Consider the following 26,686-nt stretch of genomic DNA (forward strand, 5'->3'; position numbering starts at 1 on the left):
TTCAGGCACTAGCAGGTCTGCACAAATGTTGGCCTGGGAGATCGTAAAAATCTCCACCCTTTACCCACCAGGCGCCGTCACCGTGATTCGAACCCGGGACCCTCAGATTGAAAGTCCAACGCTTTAACCACTCGGCTATTTCGCCCGTCAAACAAACAAACAAAAACTTCCAGTGTTCGTTTTTCACTCAACGCACTATTAATGAATACTTAAGGGATTCGACTCACACCTGACTTCATTCTGATGTAATTCTTTTCCCTGCCAGAAATAGCACTGGCTGACGTGGATCCGGTAATAATGCTTGGGTTCGGAGGAGAATGCGAAGGTACTTTTCAATAGCTGCTTTCCTTTTTTGCCTCAATGGTGTAAACAAAGTGAGTCTATAGTTTAACCCGGTTGTCTGTGTGTGTGTGTGTGTGTGTGTGTCCGTGGTAAACTTTAACATTGACATTTTCTCTGCAAATACTTGGTCAGTTGACACCAAATTAGGCATAAAAATAGGAAAAATTCAGTTTTTTTCCAGTCGTCTTGCTTAAAACAGTATTGCACCTCTGGGATGGGCACAAAAAAAAAGAACAAAAAAAGAAGCCTAATTATATGCAAACAGCATTTACTGTTATATTTATTTATATTTTTTGTATTCTCTAAACGTGGCACTTTGATCTGATATTCTGACCCAACAACATGAGCAGTCATTATTATCATTTTTTGTTCAAACAGGAACTTCTTTTGCTAAGCATGGAAGTTTTATTTATTTTGGAAACGTTTTGGAGCAGATAGTAAAAAAAGGGAAATTACTCTGTAATTAATGCTAGGGGACTTAATTTGCTTTAAACTGATCTTTCTCGTCTTAAACAATACATTTCTTTTCTTTTTTCTTCTCCCAAGCTTATCCATCATATTTAATGCGGAGCACTTTTCAACCATTTTTAAAATCTCTTCTTTTTTTTTCCTCCTAATGATTCCTTTACAGGATAAAGCGTGAAGCACAAGTGAGTCTTGAAGGCTCTGCCTCATGTCTTTCTTTGATCTACTCAGTGAGAGATTTAGGAAATAAGAACTTAATTTTTCGCTTTTCGTGCTAAAGAATCCCGCACATTTAGATTTAAACAAGAAAAAAAAAGTATTTAATTAAAGAAAAAGCAACAGAGCGAGATTCTTCAGATTGTATGAATGTGAATAGCTTAACATACTTCTTCTTCTTCTTCTTTTGTATGAATGTGAATAGCTTTACGTATTTCTTCTTCTTCTTCTTTTGTATGAATGGGAATATCTTTACTTATTTCTTCTTCTTCTTCTTCTTTTGTATGAATGGGAATATCTTTACTTATTTCTTCTTCTTCTTTTGTATGAATGGGAATATCTTTACTTATTTCTTCTTCTTCTTCTTCTTCTTCTTCTTTTGTATGAATGTGAATAGCTTTACATATTTCTTCTTCTTCTTCTTCTATGACGCAACAGGATATAAAGCTCGTTTTTTTATTTGTTTTTTTTGTGTGTGTTTTTTTTGCCCCCCCCAATTTCGTTGCCATTGTTGTCATACAGTGCGAGTGTCAAGAATGCACGTCGTTTGGTTTTGATGGTCTGTAGAAAGGTCGCTTTCGTTGACAGATGTTTTTGTATCTGAAAAATGACAGCTTAATTAATGAACTGAACGCTTTTCATTAAAAAAAAAAAAGATGCACAAATTAAAGGAATAAACTAATCAGTAGAAAAAGGTAAACACACACACACACACACACACACACACACACATACATATATATATATATATATATATATATATATATATATATATATATATATATGCATATATAGTTTACCGAGGGTGTAAGGACACACACACACACACACACACACACACGGTCACACACGCACGCACGCACGCACGCACACACACACACACACACACACGCACGGTCACACATACACACATACACACGCACACACACGCACACACACACACACACATACACGCACGCACAAACACACACACAAACCCACACACACCCACACACACACACACACACACACACGGCTTCCTCTCTGCGCACACACGCCAACCAATCCCTCAAACCTCCCTCCCCCCCCCCCCCCGCACCCCCACCCCCGCCCCCTCACCCTCCACAGTCCATATCCGCCTCTCTTTTATTCTTACTCGGTTTCGTTCCGCAAAACAGCAGAAAGCAACAGGTTTTTTTTTTACCATTGTAGTTTTCCGGTTACATAAAACCCCATCTGTCGCCAAACCCCAAACCCCACCCCCTCTCTCTCTCCCTCCCTTCCACACTCCCCCACCCACCCCACTTTGCTCCGATGTTCTTCACGTGACCCACCCAGGTGTGAATGGGTGTATGACTATACCCGACTTGGAGTTGGGGAAGGTTGAAAGAGGGGGAGAACGCTGGCCATTAAGGAGAAGCGTGAGCGACTGAAGGAAGCAGGGCTCAACTTCTGGAGACGTTTTTCCCTTGCCAACACCTGTTGGGAAGTGCTGCGCATCCCAGAATCGGCCTCTTCTCCCATAATTATGAGGACACACACCGACAGATAAGCCTGTCTGTCCCTACTCATCCGTCGGTCCGACAGGAGACTCCATCATACCTGACTTGGAGTTGGGGAAGGTTGAAAACGACTGTAAGGAGAGGACTGGGCCTCGCCTTCCCATGCCGAGTCCTAGACACAGTGAATGTGAATTCACAACCGCCCCAATGGCCGAAAGAGGCTATGAAACCTTTAGCCTTTTTAACTTTGAACTTGTGACGTGGTGAGTTAGACACTTACTACGCCTTAAATCTTTTCAGCACACATGTATGTACGTATGTATGTATTTATGTATGATAGTCAGTCGTGTTCGACTATGACCATCAGAACAGTTTCAGTTTCAGTTTCAGTAGCTCAAGGAGGCGTCACTGCGTTCGGACAAATCTATATACGCTACACCACATCTGCCAAGCACATGCCTGACCAGCAACGTAACCCAACGCGCTTAGTCAGGGCTTGAGAAAAATAAAGGGTGAATAGGATGAAAGAGCGAGAAAAATGCTCATTAACTTACGTTCATCCACAGTACTTTCTCCTGACAAGAAGATGACAACACTGGAAACACAAAGGAAATAATGATTTCTATCGATTCGTTTGCCGCTTCCTACAACTCTCAATTAAAGGGCTTGCTCTCTCAGAACAGCAGAAGAGGCAGCTGCTGTTCCGACTCTTTGCTCCAGAATTTGATTACATTGGAGAGTGTTTGTATTTGTATTTCTTTTTATCACAACAGATTTCTCTGTGTGAAATTCGGGCTGCTCTCCCCAGGGAGAGCGCGTCGCTACACTACAGCGCCACCCATTTTTTCCTGCATGCAGTTTTATTTGTTTTTCCTATCGAAGTGGATTTTTCTACAGAATTTTGCCAGGAACAACCCTTTTGTTGCCGTGGGTTCTTTTACGTGCGCTAAGTGCATGCTGCACACGGGACCTCGGTTTATCGTCTCATCCGAATGACTAGCGTCTAGACCACCACTCAAGGTCTAGTGGAGGGGGAGAAAATATCGGCGGCTGAACCGTGATTCGAACCAGCGCGCTCAGATTCTCTCGCTTCCTAGGCGGACGCGTTACCTCTAGGCTATCACTCCACTTGTCTTGCCCCAGGTTACACACCCCCACTCTCTCGGCCAATTTTTTAGGACGGTCGGCGTTGGGGATGGGTGGTTCCTCCCAAAGTCCAACCGAGCTAGTCGCCCCCAAGGCTGCAGCACTAAAGAGCCAGTGCATTTTATGGATTTGACCGAACGCAGTGACGCCTCCTTGAGCTACACTGATACTGCAATTTTTTTTTTTTTTTTTTTTTACCAGCACACACATAATTATGTACACATTCAAACTATGGGTGTAGACTGTGTACATTATTGGACGTGGGGGGGGGGTGAAGGGGGAGTGGGGGTGGTGGTGAAGGGAGGGGTGAGGGTGGGGGTGGGGAGGAGTGTTATGAAGAATGTTTCATTGTCTTGTGCTGACAACTTGTCGTTCTTGTCATTCAGTTGTGTGTGTGTGAGTGTGTGTATGTGTGTGTGTGCGTCAGTGTGTGTGTGTGTGTGTGTGTGTGTATGTATGTGTGTGAGTTTGTGTATGTGTGTGTCAGTGTGTGTGTGTGTGTGTGTATGTATGTGTGTGCGTGTGCTTGCGTGTCTGTGTTTGTGTGTGTATATATGTTTGTGTGTGAGTGTGTGTGTGTGTGTGTTCGCGCGCGAGCGAACGTATGCTTTTAACTGTCTCTTTCTGTGTCTCTGTCTTGTCTATATGTCTGTCTGTCTCTCTCTCTGTGTCTCTGTATGTCTTGTCTATATGTCTGTCTCTCTCTCTCTGTCTCTGTCTGTCTTGTCTATATGTCTGTCTCTCTCTCTCTGTCTCTGTCTTGTCTATATGTCTGTCTGTCTGTCTCTCTGTGTCTCTGTCTTGTCTACATGTCTGTCTCTCTCTCTGTCTCTGTCTTGTCTATATGTCTGTCTGTCTGTCTGTCTCTCTCTGTCTCTGTCTTGTCTACATGTCTGTCTGTCTCTCTCTCTGTGTCTCTGTCTGTCTTGTCTATATGTCTGTCTGCCTCACTCTGTGTTATTCTGTCTGTTTTGTCTATATGTCTGTCTGTCTGTCTTGTCTGTATGTCTGTCTATCTCTCTCTGTGGCTCTGTATGTCTTGTCTATATGTCTGTCTGTCTGTCTCACTCTGTGTATCTCTGTCTGTCTTGTCTATATGTCTGTCACTCTCTCTCTCTCTCTCTCTCTCTCTCTCTCTCTCTCTGTCTATCTGTCTGTCTTGTCTATATGTCTGTCAGTCTCTCTCTCTCTCTCTCTCTCTCTGTGTCTATCTGTCTGTCTTGTCTATATGTCTGTCTGTCTGTCTGTCTCTCTCCACATGGTGGGGTAGGTGAACAAGACGGTCATACACGTAAAATGTCACATGGCTGTCTGAGTGTGTATGTGTGCGTGCCTGAAATCTGATTGAATGTCAGAGGAAACGAATGATGAGCGCCCGGTGGCAGCCGTCAAGTCGGCTCTACCCAGGTAGGTAGGCAGCATGTAAGTTGCAAATGACTCCCGTGTTTGTACAGCAGTTAGAGCTTGGTCTACGACCGAGGATAGGTGCTGTATAAGTATCCATATCAATCAATCAATCTCTCAGTCTCTCTCTGTCTGTCTGTGTGTCTGTCTCTCTGTCTCTGTCTGTCTCTCTCTGTCTGTGTCTCCCTCTGTCTCTCTCTGTCTGTCTGTCTCTCTCTGTCTCTCTCTCTGTCTCTGTCTCTCTCTGTCTGTCTCTCTCTTTCTGTCTGTCTCTGTCTCTGTCTGTCTGTCTGTCTCTGTGTCCCTCTCCCTCTCTCTCTTTCTCTCTCCCCCCTCAATCCACACCATCCTTTCTCTCTCAGTCATGACATTAATTTTTTCTTTCCGTTCTTCCACAAACGGATTTGATACGTAGTTTTGACTCCACCCCCCCCCTCCCCCCCCCCCCCCCCCACTAGCGAATGACGTCATCTGTCTCCACCACCCCCTCCTCCCTCCCACACCATTGCACACTAACCACCCACTCCACCCATCCACCCCCCATCCCCCCCCACCACCCACCCCCAACACACACACACACACACACGCCAAACACGCCCTTCCCTCCCTCCCCGTCCATGCTTTTACTCTTACTGCGCTGTTGACGTTTTATTTCAGTCCGCACCTTTCTATTAGTGTATTGGGTTTGTTTGTTTGGTTGTTTGTTTGGTTGTTTGTTTGTTTGTTTCAGTGCTACCTGTGATTGCGTTTGTGTCAAAAACACGCATGCTTGTTGTTAATTCAACTGTCTTGACTTTTGAACGTTTCTGATTGTCTCTGTCTCCCTCTCTGACTTTGTCTGTCTGTCTGTCTGTCTGCCTCTCTCTCTCTCTCTCTCTCTCTCTCTCTCTCTCTTAGTCTTTCTCTCTCTCTCTGTCTTTCTCTCTCCCCCTTACCCTCTCTTCCTCTTTCTCAGTCGCTCTCTCCCCTCTCTCCCCCCTCTCTCTCCCCTTTCTCTCTCTCTCTCTCCCCTATATCTCTCCCTCTCTCTCAGTCTCTCTCTCTCACACACACACACACACACACACACACACACACACACTCTCACGTGCGTGCGCGCACTTCTCAATATCATAAATTGGAAAGATTGTAACATGGAAGACTACTGCATGCTACTATATTACTGCCGGTGCTGCTGTTGAAATACAGATTACTTTTATTATCTCAAGGAGAGAAATTGATGCTGTTGTTATTGCTAATACTTCTGCTGTTGTTGCTGCTGCTACTGCTACTGCTACTGCTACAACTACGACTGCCGCTGCTATGCTGCTGCTGCTGCTTTTACCACTATTACTGCTACATCTACTACTACTACTGCTGCTATTACTACAGCTGATGCTACTACTGACACTGCGAACCTTCAACATCATTCTACGATGGTTGATGAATGATAAATCAAGACCTTAACCTTATCAATGTATGTGGGTTTGTTTTGTTTTTTGACTCACTTGTGTAAACAAAGTGAGTCTATGTTTTAACCCGGTGTTCGGTTGTCTGTGTGTGTGTGTGTGTGTGTGTGTGTGTCCGTGGTAAACTTTAACATTGACATTTTCTCTGCAAATACTTTGTCAGCTGACACCAAATTTGGCATAAAAATAGGAAAAATTCAGTTCTTTCCAGTCATCTTGTTTAAAACAATATTGCACCTCTGGGATGGGCACAAAAAATATTTAAAAAAAGAAGCCTAATTATATGCAAACTGCATTTACTGTTATATTTATATTTTTTGTATTCTTTGACCTCTTATTCTGACACAACAACAAGAGGAGTCATTATTATCATTTTTTTGTTCAAACAGGAACTTCTTTTGCTAAGCATGGGATTTTTTCTTTATTTTGCAAACGTTTTTGGTGCAGATAGTAAAAAAAAAGGGAAATTACTCTGTAATTAATGCTAGGGGACTTAATTTATCACAAGTGAGTCTTGAAGGCCTTGCCTCTCTTGTTTGTTTTTTTTTTTGTTTTTTTCGATTCGTAGCTAACCACTGTAGATGCTCAATGATTGAACGAATGTTTAAAATCTGTTGATGTTTACCTTTGAATGTGTGTGTGTGTGTGTGTGTGTGTGCGTGTGGATTCGTAGCAAACCACATGGTTCCACGATGGTTAACTCTCTCCATACGAACGGCGAAAGAGACGACGTTAACAGCGTTTCACCCCAATTACCATCATCAAAATATTGCAAGCGGAAGGCTCTTATACTGAAGAGGTGAATGTTGACAAAGAATACCACAATTCTGACGACGGAAGCTAAAGGTTGGGTCATTCAGACACCCACTGGACATCCGAGGGGTCTGTGTAGAGGAGAAGAGAGGACTGGCCGTACTGAGTGAGTTAAAGGACGTTAAAATCGATGCCTTTTTTTTTATTGACCCAATCGTGAACCATGCTGTGGAACTACTCTTTGGTTCGCCATGCGGAACGAATCGATCGTCAAATTTGCTGCCAGAGACTGGGAGGCGGAGGAGGAGGAGGAGGAGGCGGCTGCAGCATCGAAACCAAATTTAATCGTCAGGACCGACCTTGCTGTGAAGGTCACACACACACACACACACACACACACACACACTCACACACACACTCTCTCTCTCTCTCTCTCTCTCTGTCTCTCTGTCTCTCTCCTTCTTCTTCTCTCTAAACTGACAAGATTGAGGGAGATGGGTTTTAGGAGTGGTGTGAGGGTGTGTGCGTGCGTGTGTGTGTGTGTGTGTGTGCGGGGGGGGGGGGGGGGGGGGGGGAGTTATCAGCAAGGCCGCTAAAGAAGGAGGAGGAGAAGATGATGATGATGATGATAGTGACAAAGAAGAAGAAGAAGAAGACCATTAATTTTTGTCGGTATCGGAAATCAGTTGTTTTGTTGTTGGTGGTGGGTTTTTTTGTGTGCTTTTTTTTTTTTTTTTTTTTTTTAATAGTTTTTTTTTCCTTTTTTTATTTATTTATTTTTTATCGAGTACGTGCATAAGATCTTGTAAACACTACTGCTGCGTTACAGCACGCAGAGAGAGAGAGAGAGAGAGAGAGAGAGAGAGAGAGAGAGAGAAAGAAAAAAAGGGAGGCAATAATTATAGATCCTGAGACGCCAGGTGTGCCCTCATTACATGCACGCGCCGCGCGCGCATGCGCAGAGAGGAAAGAGAAGAGTTTAGGAGTGGGTGGGGATGAGAAGGATCAGAGGGGTGAGTAAGGTGGTGAGAGTAACCAGGGGGGTGGGGCGAGGGGGTGTGGGTATGGGGAGGATAGGAGTGATGGAGAAGGCAGATCAGTTTCAGTCTCTCGACGAGGCGGGCGTCAAACCCATACGCTCGGGACAAACCCATATGCGCTACACCACCTCTGCCAGGCGAGATGCCTGACCAGCAGCGTAACCAAACGCGCTCAGTTAGTCAGGCCTTGAGTGCATGCGTATAAAAGTTTATATTTGCGTACCTATCCGAGTGGATCTCTTCCACAGAATTTTGCCAGAGGGCAGACAATATTCTCGTTGCCATGGGTTCTTTTTTTCTGCTTGAAAAAAAAATTAATAATTTTTTTTACAATGCGCCAAGTGTGCGCTGCACACGGGGACCTCGGTTTACTGTTAAGGAGGAAGGTGGCAGAATGGTTAAGACACTCGTCTGCCAATACACAGAGTCCGTGAGGGTGTGGGTTCGAATCCCGCTCTCGCCCTTTCCCCCAGGTTTGACTGGAAAATCTTCTCCTTCTTCTTCTTCTTTCTTGTTCTTGTTCTTCTTGTTCTTCTTCATTCGTAGGCTGCAACTCCCATGTTCACTCGTATGCACACGAGTGGGCTTTTACGTGTATGACCGTTTTTACCACGCCATGTAGGCAGCCATACTCCGTTTTTTTTTTTGGGGGGGGCCGGGTAAGTGGAAAATGGAACAGAGCGTGTAGTCATTCGGAAAGGCAGGAAGGTTAACTAACTGATTGGGCAGTGGGACGGTAGTTATTGCTGCTGCACTAATGTAGAAAGGACTATGACTCTCAAACTAGGAGGCAAAATTGCACTGGCTCTTAGTGCTGCAGCCTTGTGTGGGCTAGTTGGCCTTTGGGAACCATCCCCAACGCCGACTGTCCTAGAAACCCACTTGGCCGAGAGAGTGGGGATGTAACTTGGGGCAAGACGCTCTCCACTATAATCAAATTCTTGCTCAAATAGTCGGAACAGCAGTTGCCTCCTCTGCTGTTCTGATGGTCATAGTCGGACACGACTGATTATCATGTAGAAAGGGAGTGTCCAAGTTGGGGTTCGATGTCCCATGTACAGACTAGGTGGTGTGGGTTTTTTTTGTTTGTTTTTTTGTTGTTTGTTTGTTTTGTGTGTGTGTGTGTGTGTTGTTGTTGTTGTTGTTGTTGTTGTTGTTGTTTTTACTTCCACCACCCTTACACCCTCCACCCCACTGTCTTCCCTACACCCCGAGTGTAGTTACGGGTCTGGGTGCTTTTGTCGCTCGGATGAGGCGAAATACCGAGATCCTGTTTGTGCACTGATGCAACATGCATTTAGCGCACGTTAAAGAACCCGCGGCAACAAAAGAGTTGCTCCTGGATTTAAAAAAAAAACAAAAAAAAAAAAAAACCTCTGCAGAAAATGAATCTGCTTTGATAGTGAAACAACGTCAATACACTCAGAGACAGAAGAGAGAGAGAGAGAGAGAGAGAGAGAGAGAGAGAGAGAGCACTATGAAATTTCAGACTGAAAGGGGCACATAAAATAAACTTCTTGCTTTGCCTTGCCTATTTTTCAAAGGTAAACCAACCAAACGAGAGAGAGAAAAAAAAAAAAAAAAAAAAAAACGCTAACCTTTTGTAACACACACACTCACACAAAAAATCTATTTCTTTCTCTTCCACAGCTCCTCACTCACGAAACAGACCCAGCTCTCCTCCCACCCAGTTAACCAACTGACCCGCCCAACCCAAGCCACACTCTCTCTCTCTCTCCTCCATCACCACTGGGCCACACACAGCCAAGCACTGAGGTTCCAATCCCACCACCACTACCACCACCACCGCCACCACCACCACCACCGCCAAGATGTCTTCCCCCACCAAGCCCGGGATGCCGCCCAAACAGGATTCGGACGGCAGCATCGGCAAGAAGACCTCATCGAATCCCTCCTTGAAATCCCCAGGATCGGCTGACAGGATGTCCAAATCCGCCAGCTCTGAGTCTGCGGAGAGACGTCAGAGATTCGCCCGTGCGGGTGAGTGTTTTGTTGTTGTTGTTGTTGTTTGTGGTGGTGGTGGTGGTGTTTTTGTTTGTTTGTTTCTTGTTGTTGTTGTTGTTGTTCGTCTTCTTCTTCTTCTTCTTCTAATGTTTAGATAGTTTGTTGTTATTTTATTGTTGTTGTTATCGTCGTTGTTTTTGTTGTGTGCGCGTTTGTTTGTTTTTTGTTTCTTCTTCTTCTCCTCCTTCCTCCTCCCTCCTCCTCCTCCTTCTTCTCCTCCTTCCTCCTCCTCCTCCTCCTCCTTCTTCTTCTTCTCCTCATCCTCCTCCTGCTTCTTCTTCTTATCTTCTCCTCCTCCTCCTCCTCTTTCTTCTCCTCATTCTTCTTCTTTGTTTCAAATGTTTAAATAGTTTGTACTCAGTTTATTGTTGTAAATATTCTTGGTTGGTTTCTTGTGCGGGAATAGAGTGGTGGATAGAGGGAGTGCGTGCGTGCGTGTGCGTGTGTGTGTGTGTGTTGAGTGACAGTTTTTCATTTGTATTGTATTGCATTGTCTTGTTTTGTAATTGTAATTTCATTGCATTCCATGGTACTGAATAGTAAGTGTAGTGAACTTGCGTTGCTTTGTATTGTATTTCACTGTACTGTATTGTATTGTGGTGGAATTAATTGCGCTGCATTGCGTTTCATTATACCGTGTTGCAGTTGTAACTGAACTGTATTGCATTGTATTGCACTGTGTTTGTTGTTGTTGTTGTTGCTGTTGCTGTATTTACGAACAAAAGGATCGGAAATGCCCTTCCCCTCCAACCCACACATAGTACTGTATTGTATTGTATTGCATTGTATTGTATTGTATCGTATTGTATCGAGTCGTGTTGTGTCGTATTATACTGTAATGTATTACATTGTATTGCACTGTATTGTATGATAACATATCTTATTGTAATGTATTGTAATGTCTTGCATTGTATCGTATCGTATCTTATCTTATCTTATCGTATGTAATGTATTGTATTGTATTACACTGTATGTATTGTATCGTATCATAGTATCGCACTGTGTTGCCATATGTTGTATTTTATCATATCGTATCGTATTGTAATGTAATGTATTGCATTGTATTACACTGTACTGTATTGTATTGCACTGTGTTGTATCGTATCGTATTGTAATGCTTTGTGTTGCCATATGTTGTATTGTATCATTTCTTATCGTGTCGTATCGAATCGTATTGTAATGTAATGTATTGCATTCTGTTACACTGTACTGTATTGTATTGCACTGTGTTGTATTGTATCGTATCGTATTGTATTGCATTGTGTTGCCATATATTGTATTATATCATATCATATGGTATCGTATTGCAATGTAATGTATTGCATTGTATTACACTGTACTGTATTGTATTGCATTGTATCGTATCATATCGTATTGTAATGTAACGTATTGAATTGAATTGTATTGTATTGCGTTGTATTGTATTGTATCGCATGCATCGTACCGTATTGTAATGTAATGCATCGTATCGTATCGAACTGTGTTGTAATGTAATGCATCGTATCGTATCGTATTGCACTGTGTTTTGTGCTGTATTCACGACCTAAAGGATCCGGAATGTCGTTCACCAACCCCCGGATGTCCGTGGATGGAGCGGCAAGGCGAAGGTCCGCCTACCGGCGCGGGTCCAGCTTCGACCTCCCCCACATCAATTCGTTCCTCACGCAGCCAGACCTCAAGCGCCTAGAGACGCTGGACAAGACCAAAGGTAAGAATTGCCCGGGATGGGGGAGGGGGGGTTGTTTGGGGGAGGGGGTATTTTTTTTATTGACACCGTTTGTTTTGGGTTTTTGTGTGGTTTTTGTTGCTGTTTTTTGTGTTTTTTAATAATGATTAATGATACCATTTTGGGTTTTTTTTTTGTGGGGTGGGTATTTTTTTTTATTTGTCGATACCATTTTGTTCGGAGGTTTTATGGGGTGGGTATTGTTTAATCTTTTTTTTTTTTTTTTTTTTTTTTGATTGATACCGTTTATAATTATGACTACACTGATCAAAATATTGAAAGGAATGGATACTGTTTTATATGATTATATTGATAACAAAATATTCGAGAAATTTACAAAGAATAGTCTCGAGGTAAGAAGTGTTTGGGGTTTTCATGTTTTTATTTATCTTTATAAATTTAAAAAAAAATTTTTTTTATTGATACCATTTATATGAGTATATCGATCAAAATATTAAAGGAATGGATGCCATTTGCATTATTATTGATTTGATCACAGATGTTTAATCAAAGCAATGAACAAAGAATAGAATCCAGGTAAGAAGGGGTTTGGTGGGGTGTGTTTTTATGTTTGTAATTGATATCTTTTACATGAATGTATTGATCAAAACCTTAAAAAGAAACGGATACCATGTGTGGCAATGTTGATCAAAACATTCGAACAACGGAAACGTTGATAATATTATGAAAATCTTGATCAAAACATTAAAGGAATGGATACCATTTATATGCATATATTATATTGATCAAAACGTTTAAAGAATGGGTACATTTATATGACTATGTTGGTCTAAACATTACAGGAATGGTAGCCAGTTATAGAAACAATGATATTATGAACATTTTAATCAGAACATTAAAGGGACGGATACCATTTATATGAATGTATTGATCAAAACGTTTAAGGAATGAATGCCATTTATATGAATTTAGGAACGGATACCATTTATATGAATGTATTGATCAAAACATTCAAGGAGTGGATACCATTTATATAAATTTAGGAACGGATACCATTTATATGAATGTATTGATAAAAAAAACGTTTAAAGAATGGGTATCATTTATATGACTATATTGATCAAAACGTTTAAGGAATGAATACCATTTATATGACTATACTGGTCAAAACATTAGAGGAATGGAAGCCAGTTAGAGAAACAATGATATTACGAATATATTAACTCTCTCCATACGAACGGCGAAAGAGACGACGTTAACAGCGTTTCACCCCAGTTACCATCATCAAAATATTGCAAGCGGAAGGCTCTTATACTGAAGAGGTGAATGTTTTGACAAAGAATACCACAATTCTGACGACGGAAGCTAAAGGTTGGGTCATTCAGACACCCACCGGACATCCGAGGGGTCTGTGTAGAGGAGAAGAGAGGACTGGCCGTACTGAGTGAGTTAATCAAAACGTTAAAGGAACGGATACCATTGATATGATTATATTGATCAAAACGCTTGAGGAAATGGATACCATTTATAGGAATGTATTGATCAAAACTTTGAAGGAATGGATACCATTTATAGGAATGTATTGATCAAAACTTTGAAGGAATGGATACCATTTATAGGAATGTATTGATCAAAACTTTTAAGGAATGGATACCATTTATATGACTATATTGATCAAAACTTTGAAGGAATGGATACCATTTATAGGAGTGTATTGATCAAAACTTTGAAGGAATGGATACCATTTATAGGAATGTATTGATCAAAACTTTGAAGGAATTGATACCATTTATAGGAATGTATTGATCAAAACTTTGAAGGAATGGATACCATTTATAGGAATGTATTGATCAAAACTTTGAAGGAATGGATACCATTTATAGGAATGTATTGATCAAAACTTTGAAGGAATGGATACCATTTATAGGAATGTATTGATCAAAACTTTTAAGGAATGGATACCATTTATAGGATTATTACTGGTCAGTGGGGTGGAATTGGATATGGGAGAAGGGCGTGTGTGTGTGTGTGCGTATGTGTGTGTGTGTGTGCGTGTGTGTGTGTGTGTATGTGTGTGTGTGTGTATGCGTGTGTGTGTGTGTGTGCATAAACGCGTGTATGTGTGTAAGTGCATGCCTGCAAGCGTACAAGTGTGTTCTTTCGTTGTTGTTGTTTTTCTCCCCCGATCATTAATTTATTAACTTGCCCAACTTACATAATTCATTAATTAATACCTGCAACAAGATATTGCCGGCCTCTTTTTTTTTTCTTTTTTCTTTTTTTTTAGTTGGTTTTTGTTTCCATAAACCTCTCTTATTACTTTGTTACGGCAGGCGAATTTGCTAACGGTAGGTAAAGTTTGGAAGAAAAAAAAACCAACACACACACATGTAAGTATGTTTATGTGTATATATATATAGATGTATGAATAGAACCGCAGATGGAATGACAAGCACCAAAAAAAAAAAAAAAAAAAAAAAAAAAAAAAAAAATCCAGCAGAATAGGTCTTTTTCTGTGTGTTGGATATAGATGTGTGCACGTAGCAGTGTGCGGTTGTGAATATGTTTCTTGCACAGCACTTTTTTTTTAAGCCACCTTATATTACGATTTTTTTTTATGATAATTTTTTTTAGAGCTACTTTGTATCGCAGTGAAAACAAAAGCGATCAGTAGTTGTGTAATGCTTGTGGTTGCTTTTAGGATTATTATTTTTCATGATCATCATCATCATTATCATTCTCCTCCTCCTCCTCCTCCTCATTCTTCTTCTTCTTCTTCTTCTCCTCCTCCTCCTCCTCCATCACCTCCTTTTCCTCCTCCTCCTCCTCCTCCTTCTTCTTCTTCTCCACCTCCTTTTCCTCCTCCTTCTTCTTCTTATTCTCCACCTCCTTTTTCTCCTCCTCCTTCTCCTTTTTCTTCACCTTCTCCACCTCCTCCGCCTCCACCTCCTCTTCCTCCTCCTCCTCATTCTTCCTCTTCTTCCTCCTCCTCCTCATTCTTCTTCTCCTCCTCCTCCACCTCCTCCTCCTCCTCCTCCTCCACCTCCTCTTCCTCCTCCTCCTCATTCTTCCTCTTCTTCCTCCTCCTCCTCATTCTTCTTCTTCTCCTCCTCCTCCACCGCCTCTTCCTCCTCCTCCTCATTCTTCTTCTTCTCCTCCTCCACCTTCTCCACCTCCTCCTCCTCCACCTCCTCTTCCTCCTCCTCCTCATTCTTCTTCTTCTTCTTCTTCTCATCATCATCATTCATTGATTTTATACTTATTGATGGTATTTTGATGCTTTGAAATACTCGTAGCTTCAAGTGATGCGGTATGTTGTGGTTATCAGTTGATAGTGTGTTTGCTTTGTCAGTGGTTTTGGGTTAGTGTTGGACAAAGGAAAAAAAAGAAAAAATTCTGAGCGTTGAATGGAGCACCAGTTAGTCAAGCCTGCACATGAGTGCTTATGTTTTTTTTGTTTTTCTCTTCCTTCCTTTCTTCCTTCCTTCCTTTCTTTCTTTCTTTCTTTCTTTCTTTCTTCCTTCCTTTCTTCCTTCCTCCCTTCCTTCCTTTCTTTCTTTCTTCCTTCCTTCCTTCCTTCCTTCCTTCCTGCCTTTCTTCCTTCCTTCCTTTCTTCCTTCCTTCCTTTCTTCCTTCCTCCCTTTCTTTCTTTCTTTCTTCTTTCCTTCCTGTCTTCCTCCCTTTCTTTCTTTCTTTCTTCCTCCCTTCCTTTCTTTCTTTCTTTCTTTCTTTCTTTCTACTTTCCTTCCTGTCTTCCTCCCTTCCTTCCTTTCTTTCTTCCTTCCTTCCTTCCTTCCCTCCTTTCTTTCTTTCTTTCTTTCCTTCTTTCTTCCTTCCTCCCTTCCTTCCTTCCTTCCTTTCTTTCCTTTCTTCCTTCCTGCCTTCCTTCCTTCCTTTCTTCTTTCCTTCCTTTCTTCCTTCCTTTCTTCCTTCCTCCCTTCCTTCCTTCCTTTCTTTCTTTCTTTCTTTCTTTCTTTCTTTCTTCTTTCCTTCCTTCCTGTCTTCCTTCCTCTTCTTCCTTCCTTCCTTCCTTCCTTCCTTTCTTCCTTCCTCCCTTCCTTCCTTTCTTTCTTTCTTCTTTCCTTCCTGTCTTCCTCCCTTCCTCCCTTTCTTTCTTTCTTTCTTCCTTCTTTCCTTCCTTTCTTCCTTCCTTCCTTTCTTTCTTTCCTTTCTTCCTTCCTTCCTTCCTTTCTTCCTTCCTCCCTTCCTTTCTTTCTTCTTTCCTTCCTTTCTTCCTTCCTCCCTTCCTTTCTTTCTTCCTTCCTTCCTTCCTTCTGTCCTTTCTTTCTGTCTGTTGCTCTCTCTCTCTTGCTATCCATGCACACCCCCTCCCCCTTTCGCCCTGAAGCCTTCTCTCTTGTAAATGTCTGTCTCTCTTTCCCACCCCCACCCCCAACCACCCTCTCCTCCCCACCATCTTTCCCCTCCATCCCATCTCGCTTATTCTTTAAAAAAAAAAAAATAAATAAATAAATATATATATATATATATATCTGTATTTTACCTTCTGCACCTCTCTGGGTCTTGCGAACAGTTGCATGAAGCAGCAGTTGTTTAGGAACAAAAAGTGCATGCTGCCAAAACGTGTGTGGCACTGGCGTGCGCATGCATACACAGTCACACAGACACACACACGCACACACACACACACACAACACAGACACACACACACACACACACACACACACACACACACACACACACACACACACCACCTCCCCCTAGCCCCCCCCCCCCCCCCCTCCCCCTACACACACATATTCAGATTCAGATAAGTGTCAATCCTTACTCTGTCAGTAGGGCATAGGGTGGGTGGGTGGGGGAGGGGGGGGGGTATACGTACATCGGAAATCAAACACACAAAATAACATATATATACAGAACAGCTAGAACGTCACCGAGGTTATTTCAATTCCAAACTAAACTGAATGCTTACAAAATAGGATTCTTCCATCATTTAACAAAATAAAATCCTTCTTTAATTTGATGGAATTGAACTGACTCAGCTTGAACGAAAACTTTTTTTTTATCACTGATAATGATTTGAAAAACTAACAAGCAAACAGACAAACAAACATTACACACCGTTAATTCGAAATGATTCAGTAGCGACTGATTTCTATTTCTCATGTAGGATAACAAATTAATTTTCACTGAATAATCTCACATAGGAAATTCTAAATCAAATTATAATGAATAATTTTACATGGGAAATTTCAAATCAGTTTATACTGATTCATTTTTACATGGGAAATTCCAAATAAATCTTTACCTAATCATTCCACGTAAGAATTCGTAAATCAGTTTATTCTGAATCGATTAACGCATGGGAAAATCTAAATCAGTCTATACTGAATCATTTCACATGGGAAATTCCAAATCGATTTGTGCTACAATAGGCCTACATGCGACATTATATGTGTACAGTTCATTATTCTATTATGATTTCTGTCTTTTTCATCTCTTTGGTGATTTCTTAAAATCCTGTTTGTTGCTGTTGTTGTTGCTGTTTCAGATTTAGAGATTTTTCTTCTTCATTTTCTGAAACACAGACACCACGTGTGTGTGTGTGTGTGCTTGCACGTGCACGCGCGCTCGAGCGCGCAACCCCCACTCCCTCTGTCTCCCCCCCCCCCCTCTTGAATACAATTTTATTCATGTTTTTTTAAGCGCAAGTTCGGTTTTATGTTTAATGTATATTAGAAGCAATAAAGTGTTCTTGTCTTTTTCCAATAATCCACTGACTTACATAATTTTGTGAACCGAGTTCTCGAAATATTTCCATAAATCCAGTTTTTACTCAAGTGTAAATGTAATGTCATCTGTCACGTGAGAATGTCAATAATCCATTAAGAATTATACATATAAACAAAGGAAAGAAACGCATTTAACAAATTACTAATCTCTTAACATGTCATGTGAAAATATCAATAATCCCTGAAGAACATTGATGATAGTATACGTATTTTTCTAAAACGCATTGAACTGGATATTAATCCAATCAATCTCTTTATAAATGAGTGTAGTAAAATCAATTTACCTGACTTACACTTGAAGGATAAACGCTATATGCTTTTCGTTGTGCTGTGCTGCATGTTGTGTTTTTAAAGTAAACGCTCCTCTTTGTCATTTCAAAATCATTCCTTGAGAAATAAAATATTGTAAATATAAACATCACTGGATTATTGCCATAGGTTAACGTTTCTCTCATTAGACAGGTTTATACCAAACTGATTATGACTTGTTTCTCATTCTGATTATACAAGGTTAATTGTAATAGCATTTGTTTGATTGTGTTTAAGTTTGCTTTGGCCATACATGATTTTGGTTAATGAATGAATGACTGTTTTTTTCGTGTTTTTCTGCTTTTGATTAAATCATTGAAATAATGCATATCAAACGTTATTTAAGGAACTCTAATTTCGTGCTTGCTAATCATGAAAGCTAAGCTCTTATTCGGGCTTTTCGTTTATGTAATCTTAGTTTTGAAAGCTGAGTTCATTTAAAAAAGAATTTATGTGTATATATATATTTTTGTTTTTTTCCATTTGTTAAATGTAGTTTTGCCTTTGCGCATTAATGCTGGTTGTACTTTTGCGTTCAAGCGACACATCTTCCAGGAGAGCGGGGGAGGGAGGGGTGATATCTCTCCAGTTCTGTCCCTTACTTTCCCTGCTTTTGTTGAAGCCTCTGACAGGGATGGACCATATATTATCGTCAGTCAGTCTTGCAATGAAAATACGGTCTTCCATTCCAAGTTTTGAATATCGACTTCTTCTTCTTCTTCTGCGTTCGTGGGTTGCAACTCCCACGTTCACTCGTATGTACACGAGTTGGCTTTTACGTGTATGGCCGTTTTTACCCCGCCATGTAGGCAGCCATACTCCGCTTTCTGCGGTGTGCATGCTGGGTATGTTCTTGTTTCCATAACCCACCGAACGCTGACATGGATTACAGGATCTTTTACGTGCGTGTTTGATCTTCTGCTTGCGTATACACACAAAGGGGGTTCAGGCACTAGCAGGTCTGCACATATGTTGACCTGGGAGATCGGTAAAAATCTCCACCCTTTACCCACCAGGCGCCGTAATCGAGATTCGAACCCGGGACCCTCAGATTGAAAGTTCAACACTTTAACCACTCGGCTGTTGCGCCCGTTTATTTCGAAGCATACGTACACGTTCTAAACAGGTACCGTAGCAGACAGTATGCACTTGATAATGCTAGTAGAATGAGAGGGGAAAGTGGAAAATATTCTTGTAACCACTAGTGACGCGCTATTATAGTAGTTTTTTTTTGTTTGTTTTTTTTTACCACCACGTATTGTGACCAAAGTCGAAGCTGCACTAACAAATTGACCAATGCTTGCAATGCTGGAGCTGAAAAAAAAAGAAAAGAAATATATATCAAATTCAGTGTAATGTTAGGATATCTTATGGGAATTTTTGTGTGTGATGATTATATATAGTTGATTCATTATTGTATTTCTATTCGCTTAAATTTTTGGCGTACTAATGTTTGCAGTTTGATTGAAGAAAGTATACAAAGGTACGCTTATCATTTCTTGATTTGTGCGTGATTTTGCAAACTGAGTTCTGTTTTATTTGTTATTTATTTGAATACTTTTCTTTGTTCATGACATTTGTTTTGAGTCATATAGTTTTGTTGGGGTTTTTTTTTTGGGGGGGGGGGGGGGGGTTGGAGGGGGGGGGGGTTGATAAAGAGAGAGATAAGGGAGGTAGGATGGGTAATTTCTTATCCATATATGTTTATACACAGAATATTTCTCATAATTTATATTCATTTGTTCATGACTCTCATTAATTTTTACGTTTCCTTTTTTTGATTAACTGTTTGTTCCTGAAATTTACTGGTTTTATTTTGCTTGGTTTCTTAAGCAGTACCTTAAATAATTGCATAAACAGTCAATGCATCTTCTGAATTAACTATAGTAATCACTTTTGATTCAGATCAATTGAATTGTTTATATACTTGTTTTATTGCTGAATCTGATTGTTTGATTCTTACAGATTAATTACGTGTTCGATGTGTTCATTCATTTGACTCATTTACTGATTTTCTTTTTTTTTTTTCTTTTTTTTATTGGTCGTTTTTTTCATGGTTGTTTTATTTTTGTTTTATCTTACATGCTTACAGATTTCTTTGTCAGTAATGTTGGTCCCTACAAGGAAATTATCTTTTCGGTATTTATTTTAGTTTTCGCATTTTACTCATTCTGGTTGTTTGATCATAACAAATCGATTACTTGATCGATATTTCTTTTATTTTAAACGTTTGCTAATTGCCTTTATTTGATTTGTTTTCTTATTACACAGTAACTTATACCAATTATTTCCTGTGTTGATTAATTGTTCGATATTAACTTTAATTTGCAGACTTACTGATTCGTTTCATTTAATGGTTGTTTTATTTCACACACTTTTTTTTCAAAGAATTGTCATTTGTTGCCAACTAATTTGATTGTATGTTCGAGTTTGTTGTTCCACCAGTTGTCTTTGTTGTTTCTCACCGATTCTTTTCGTTTTGATTTTTTTTAAAGTATTTATTTATTTGTTTGTTTGTTTGTTTATTCATTTATCTGTTTGTTTATTATTTATTTATCTAATTATTCATTTTTCATTTCACACCACTGAATATTTCTTGGTCATTTGATCCCTTCCAGTGTCATATGTTCTACAATAATTATCTATCTTATTCTACACAACTGGTTTATTTATTTATTTATTTATTCACTTATTCGTTTATTATTTATCTGTTTACATATCTATTTATTTATTCGTTTTATTTTCCCTGAATAGTTCATACTCTACACAACGTACTAATTCCTCGCTTCTTTTATCCCCCTCCCCCTTCTTTGTATGCTATTTCTCTCATTCTTTATTCGTTTTTTCCTCCCTCTAAGTTATTTCTCTTATTTTGTACACAACAGCTTACTAATTCTTTTTTCCCCTTTATCCCTCCCTACCCTTGGGGAAAAAAAACAACAACCAACCCTGAAAATAAAAAAAAAATCATCGACGTCATCACGGACGTCATCATCGCCGACATCATCATCGTCGTCACCAACTGACGTCACCCGTCACCCAATCCACCCCCACCCCCACCAGTCCCCTGGTGGACTTCCCAGAGGTTCATCCTGTCCGTCATCTGTTTCTTCGGCTTCCTCTTCCTGTACGCCCAGCGCGTCAACCTCAGCATCGCCATCGTCTCCATGGTGGTCCACGACCATGGCCCCAAGGACTCCGCCACCAATGGAGCTGGAGCTGGAGGCCTCAACGTCACCCTGGTCAACGGAACCTCCCTCTACAACATCAGCACCACCACCACCCCCATCTCAACCACGGTCAAGGTGGAGGAAGAGAAGTGTCCGGAGCTGTCTAAGAACGCCACAGGGGTGAGTTTGGTGGGGGTGGGGTTGTTTTGTATGCTGTATTTTACAGGAAGAAGGTGGTCAGAATAGTTAACGACGTTTATCTCCTAGTACATTGTCCAAGAAGGAGCTTGGAGAGAAATATTCAGAACTGTCGAAGAATGCCACAGGGGTGAGTTTGGTGGGGGTGGGGTTGTTTTGAATGCTGTATTTTACAGGAAGAAGGTGGTCAGAATAGTTAACGACGTTTATTTCCAAGTACATTGTCCAAGAAGGAGCTTGGAGAGAAATATTCAGAATTGTCGAAGAATGCCACAGGGGTGAGTTTGGTGGGGGTGGGGTTGTTTTGTATGCTGTATTTTACAGGAAGAAGGTGGTCAGAATAGTTAACGACGTTTATCTCCTAGTACATTGTCCATGGATGAGCTGGAAGAAAAGTGTCCTGAAGTGTTGAAGAATGTCAAAGGTGCTGGGGATGGGGGGGAGAGAAGTTGTTTGTATATCGTATTCTGCTACCCCATGAAAGGGCATCACCTCAGAATCTCTCTCTCTCTCTCTCTCTCTCTGTCCCACTCTCTCTCTGCATATTTCTACTCCTCACACTCTCTTCTCCTCTGTTGCAGGAAGGGGGTTTCCATCAGGACAAACCCTTGCGGGGCCTCATACACTCTTGTTTTGTAGGGACAAACCTTTGCAGGGCGTCAGACTCTCCCTGTTTTGCAGGAAGGGGAGTTCCACTGAGACAAACCCTTATGGGGCCTCATACACTCTTACGCAGGAAGGAGAGTTCCACTGGGACAAACGCTTACAGGGCCTCATACACCCTCTTTCTTTTCCAGGGAGATCAACTGGGACAAACCCTTGCAGGGCCTCATATACTCCCTTGTTTGCAGGGACAAACCCTTACAGGGCCTCATATACTCTCTGATTTGCAGAAAGGATAGTTCCACTGGGACAAAAACCTTATAGGACCTCACACACACTCTCTTCTTTCTTCAAACCCTTTAAGGGCCTCATACACTCTCCTTTTTTTTCAGGAAGGAGAGTTCCACTGGTACAAAGCTTTACAGGGCCTCACACACTGTTGTGGTTGGGTTTTTTTTTCAGGAAGGGGAGTTCCACTGGGACAAACCCTTGCAGGGCCTCATCCTGGGCGCCTTCTTCTGGGGCTACCTGATCCTGCAGGTGGTGGGGGGCATGGTGGCCGAGCGGTTCGGGGCCAAGAAGGTCATCATCATGGGCATGCTGCCCGTGTCCATCCTCACCATCGTCTCTCCCTTCTGTGCCAGGGCTGACCCTTACTTCTTCCTCGTCGTGAGAGTCCTCATCGGTATTGGGGAGGTGAGGGTGTGTGTGTGTGTGTGTGTGTGTGTGTGTGTGTGTGTGTGTGTGTGTGTGTGTGTGTGTTGTGTGTGTGTGTGTGTGTGTGTGCCAGGGCTGACCCTTACTTCTTCCTCGTCGTGAGAGTCCTCATCGGTATTGGGGAGGTGAGGGTGTGTGTGTCTGTGTGTGTGTGTGTGTGTGTGCCAGGGCTGACCCTTACTTCTTCCTCGTTGTGAGAGTTCTCATCGGTATTGGGGAGGTGAGGGTGTGTGTGTCTGTGTGTGTGTGTGTGTGTGTGTCTCTGTGTGTGTGTGTGTTGCCTGTGTGTGTGTGTGTGTGTGTGTGCGCCAGGGCTGACCCTTACTTCTTCCTCGTCGTGAGAGTCCTCATTGGTATTGGGGAGGTGAGGGTGTGTGTGTGTGTCTGTGTGTGTGTGTCTCTGTGTGTGTGTGTGTGTGTGTGTGTCTCTGTGTGTGTGTGTGTGTGTGTGTGTCTCTGTGTGTGTGTGTGTGTGTCTGTGTGTGTGTGTGTGCCAGGGCCGACCCTTACTTCTTCCTCGTTGTGAGAGTCCTCATCGGTATTGGGGAGGTGAGTGTGTGTCTGTGTGTGTGTGTGTGTGTGTGTGTGTGTTGTGTGTGTGTGTGTGTGTGTGTGCGCCAGGGCTGACCCTTACTTCTTCCTCGTTGTGAGAGTTCTCATCGGTATTGGGGAGGTGAGGGTGTGTGTGTGTGTGTGTGTGTGTGTGTCTGTCTGTGTGTGTGTGTGTCTGTGTGTGTGTGTCTCTGTGTGTGTGTGTGTGTGTGTCTGTCTGTGTGTGTGTGTGCGTGTGTCTGTGTGTGTGTCTGTGTGTGTGTGTGTACCAGGGCTGACCCTTACTTCTTCCTCGTCGTGAGAGTTCTCATCGGTATTGGGGAGGTGAGGGTGTGTGTGTGTGTGTGTCTGTGTGTGTGTGTGTGTGTGTGCCAGGGCTGACCCTTACTTCTTCCTCGTTGTGAGAGTTCTCATCGGTATTGGGGAGGTGAGGGTGTGTGTGTGTGTCTCTGTGTGTGTGTGTGTGTGTGTGTGTCTCTGTGTGTGTGTGTCTGTGTGTGTGTGTGTGCCAGGGCCGACCCTTACTTCTTCCTCGTTGTGAGAGTCCTCATCGGTATTGGGGAGGTGAGTGTGTGTGTGTGTGTGTGTGTGTGTGTGTGTGCGCCAGGGCCGACCCTTACTTCTTCCTCGTTGTGAGAGTTCTCATCGGTATTGGGGAAGTGAGGATGTGTGTGTGTGTGTGTGTATGTGTGTGTGTGTGTGTCATACCCAGTTCTTCTGAAGTCTGTACGTTGATTGAGCGGAGAGGCGGCTTTGGGGTTCCTGGCTGCATGTTAATCTGTGAATGCATTTTGACTGTTGTTCCAAGGAGGGAGTCCTGGAAAGAGCTGTTTCATGATAGTAAGAGATGTATCGAATTTAATGACCTATTGGCAAAAAAGCCCTAAAATGTGAAGTCATTCAGGGCGTGGACCTTCGTTCATTGATGAGTGTGTGGAGGAGGGAGGGTAGAGGAGGTGCAGGGTAATGTGTGTGTGTGTGTGTGCGTGTGTGTGTTGGGGCTCATGTACGTTTATGTGTATTTGACTGTGCTTTCATATCTGTGAAACTGCATGTTTGGTGCATATCTGTTATGCATATGTGGGTGTATGTGTGAATGTGTGTCTCCATGTTTTACATTTATTTGCTTATTTATCGTCATTGTTGTCTTTTTTTATATATTTATTTTATTATTATTATACCTTTTTTTTCTTTTTTAATTTATGTACGCTTATAGATGACTTCATCACGTTTTGTGCCTTATACATATTATTATTAGTAGTAGTTCTTTTTTAATGTATTTATCTATTATTTATTCACCTTTTTTCATTTTTTTCAAGACCTGACTAAGCACGTTGGGTTATGCTGCTGGTCAGGCATCTGCTTGGCAGATGTGGTGTAGCGTATATGGATTTGTCTGAACGCAGTGACGCCTCCTTGAGCTACTGAAACTGAAACTGAAACTGATGGTCCCGTTTTCGAGGGGGCGTGGTCCTGGATGTCTGTCTAAGTGAGAGCCCCGTCATGCGTTCAGTATCTTGGTAGCTGTTTGGCTGTGTGAGTTAACCCTTTCCATACGAACGGCGAAAGAGACGACGTTAACAGCGTTTCACCCCAATTACCATCATCAAAATATTGCAAGCAGAAGGCTCTTATACTGAAGACGTGAATGTTGACATAGAATACCACAGTTCTGACGACGGAAGCTAAAGGTTGGGTCATTCAGACACCCACTGGACATCCGAGGGGTCTGTGTAGAGGAGAAGAGAGGACTGGCCGTACTGAGTGAGTTTAACAATCAATTGGCTGACACCTTTTGAAAGTCAAGTTGTTCAGAACAGATGTGCCCTACCACTTCTAACTCCGCATACACTGTTACATACATGCACTAGGTCAACAAAACCACTGGCATGTAAACAAATGTAAACATTAAAAGGGAAGATAGGGTCGGTCCATTGTTATGATACAGATGACAGATCTTTTTTTATGTATTAGGTTATGATAGAGGAGAAAGAGAGAGAGAATGGAGGACAGAAAAAAGCTTCAATATCCAACAAACAACTCACACAAGGGCAACAATAAACCCAGACAGATGTAATCACTTGTCATACATGTTTAGAATGCATACATCAGAACAGTAGAACATCAGAAAAACCCTGGCAAATGTACACAGACATTGAATGTTCTTAAAATGCATGCCTCAAGATACACTGAGGCAATTGCTGCGCCTGACGATAGGGGAAAAAATGAAAGTGATTAGTTAAGGTGTGTGGGCGAAAGTGGTGCATGAGAGGTAAATATGAGTCTGTGAAAGAAGAAAAAGAAAGATGTGAGGAAAAAAAGAGGAGGATGGAGGCCCCATAAAAAAAGAAAAGAAAAAGGAAGGAAGAAAAAAGAAAAAAAAGGGGGAGGTTGGAGCCCACCCCCCACACCCCCCAAAAAAAAGAAAAAAAAAGTTGTTCAGGTACAAACACAAACTGAAAATCATACACAAACACAGATACAGTAGAAATCACGATACATACATGTGCGTATCAATACAAACACTTGTGCACGCTTACACATGCACGTGTGTGTGTGTGTGTGCGCGCACACACACACACACACACACACACGTTTGAACAGAAGCCGCACATTACATGTGGATGGGGCTGATGACTAGATCTTCAGGTAGATGGTTGTTGATTGCACAGTTCTATTTAATCTTAACGGATTTGTTCGAGAGACAAGGCATTGGCTGCTTTTATCAGTTGTGTCCCTTCCTTGTCTGTGTGTCAGGGAGTGATGTACCCTGCCGCCCAAGCCCTGTGGTACCGCTGGGCACCACCCAATGAAAGGAGTCGTCTGATCGGGTTTTCCTATGCAGGTAAGGGCCATCAACAGCAAGGTGAGAGCTGTATTATCAATGGTTCCTCCAGTCAATGGGAAATCATTTACAGCTTAGTCTTTTGTGAAGGACTATGACTCTCAAACTAGGAGGTAAAATTGCACTGGCTCTTAGTGCTGCAGCCTTGTGGGCTAGTTGGCCTTTGGGAACCATCCCAATGCCGACTGTCCTAAAACCCTCTTGGCCTAGAGAGTGGGGATGTAACTTGGGCAAGACATTCTCCACTATAATCAAATTCAAGCCCAAATAATCGGAACAGCAGTTTCCTCTGCTATTCTTATGGTCATAGTCGGACACGACTGACTATCATATATATATTTATATATATATATATATATATATATATACGACTGACTATCATATATATATATATATATATATATATATATATAAGGGCCACCACTCTCCATTGGTCTAAAAATAGGTCCACCTATTTTTAGGTCAATGTCAAGTCACTCGCAACGTTTGAAGAGATATGATTACAATTTAAACAACAGTTTTGATATTT

At 41.8% G+C, this 26,686-nt stretch overlaps 1 protein-coding gene across 4 annotated transcripts in view; it reads left to right on the forward strand.

Moving 5' to 3' along the window:
- LOC143276533 (sialin-like) overlaps positions 1–26,686 on the forward strand; it is a 60,588-nt gene that overhangs the window by 26,553 nt on the left and 7,349 nt on the right. For 3 of the 4 annotated variants that reach the window (XM_076581078.1, XM_076581079.1, XM_076581080.1), the window contains exons 2-7: positions 9,946–10,296; positions 11,870–12,028; positions 14,341–14,355; positions 21,136–21,422; positions 22,506–22,739; positions 26,070–26,157. In XM_076581078.1, coding sequence (XP_076437193.1) covers positions 10,128–10,296; positions 11,870–12,028; positions 14,341–14,355; positions 21,136–21,422; positions 22,506–22,739; positions 26,070–26,157 — 952 coding nt within the window. In that variant the 5' untranslated portion in view covers positions 9,946–10,127. The remainder of the gene's footprint in view (positions 1–9,945; positions 10,297–11,869; positions 12,029–14,340; positions 14,356–21,135; positions 21,423–22,505; positions 22,740–26,069; positions 26,158–26,686) is intronic. The other variant, XM_076581081.1, reaches the window with a different exon arrangement.

The sequence above is a fragment of the Babylonia areolata genome, chromosome 32 (assembly GCF_041734735.1).
Source record: "Babylonia areolata isolate BAREFJ2019XMU chromosome 32, ASM4173473v1, whole genome shotgun sequence".
Lineage (NCBI taxonomy): Eukaryota > Metazoa > Mollusca > Gastropoda > Neogastropoda > Buccinidae > Babylonia > Babylonia areolata.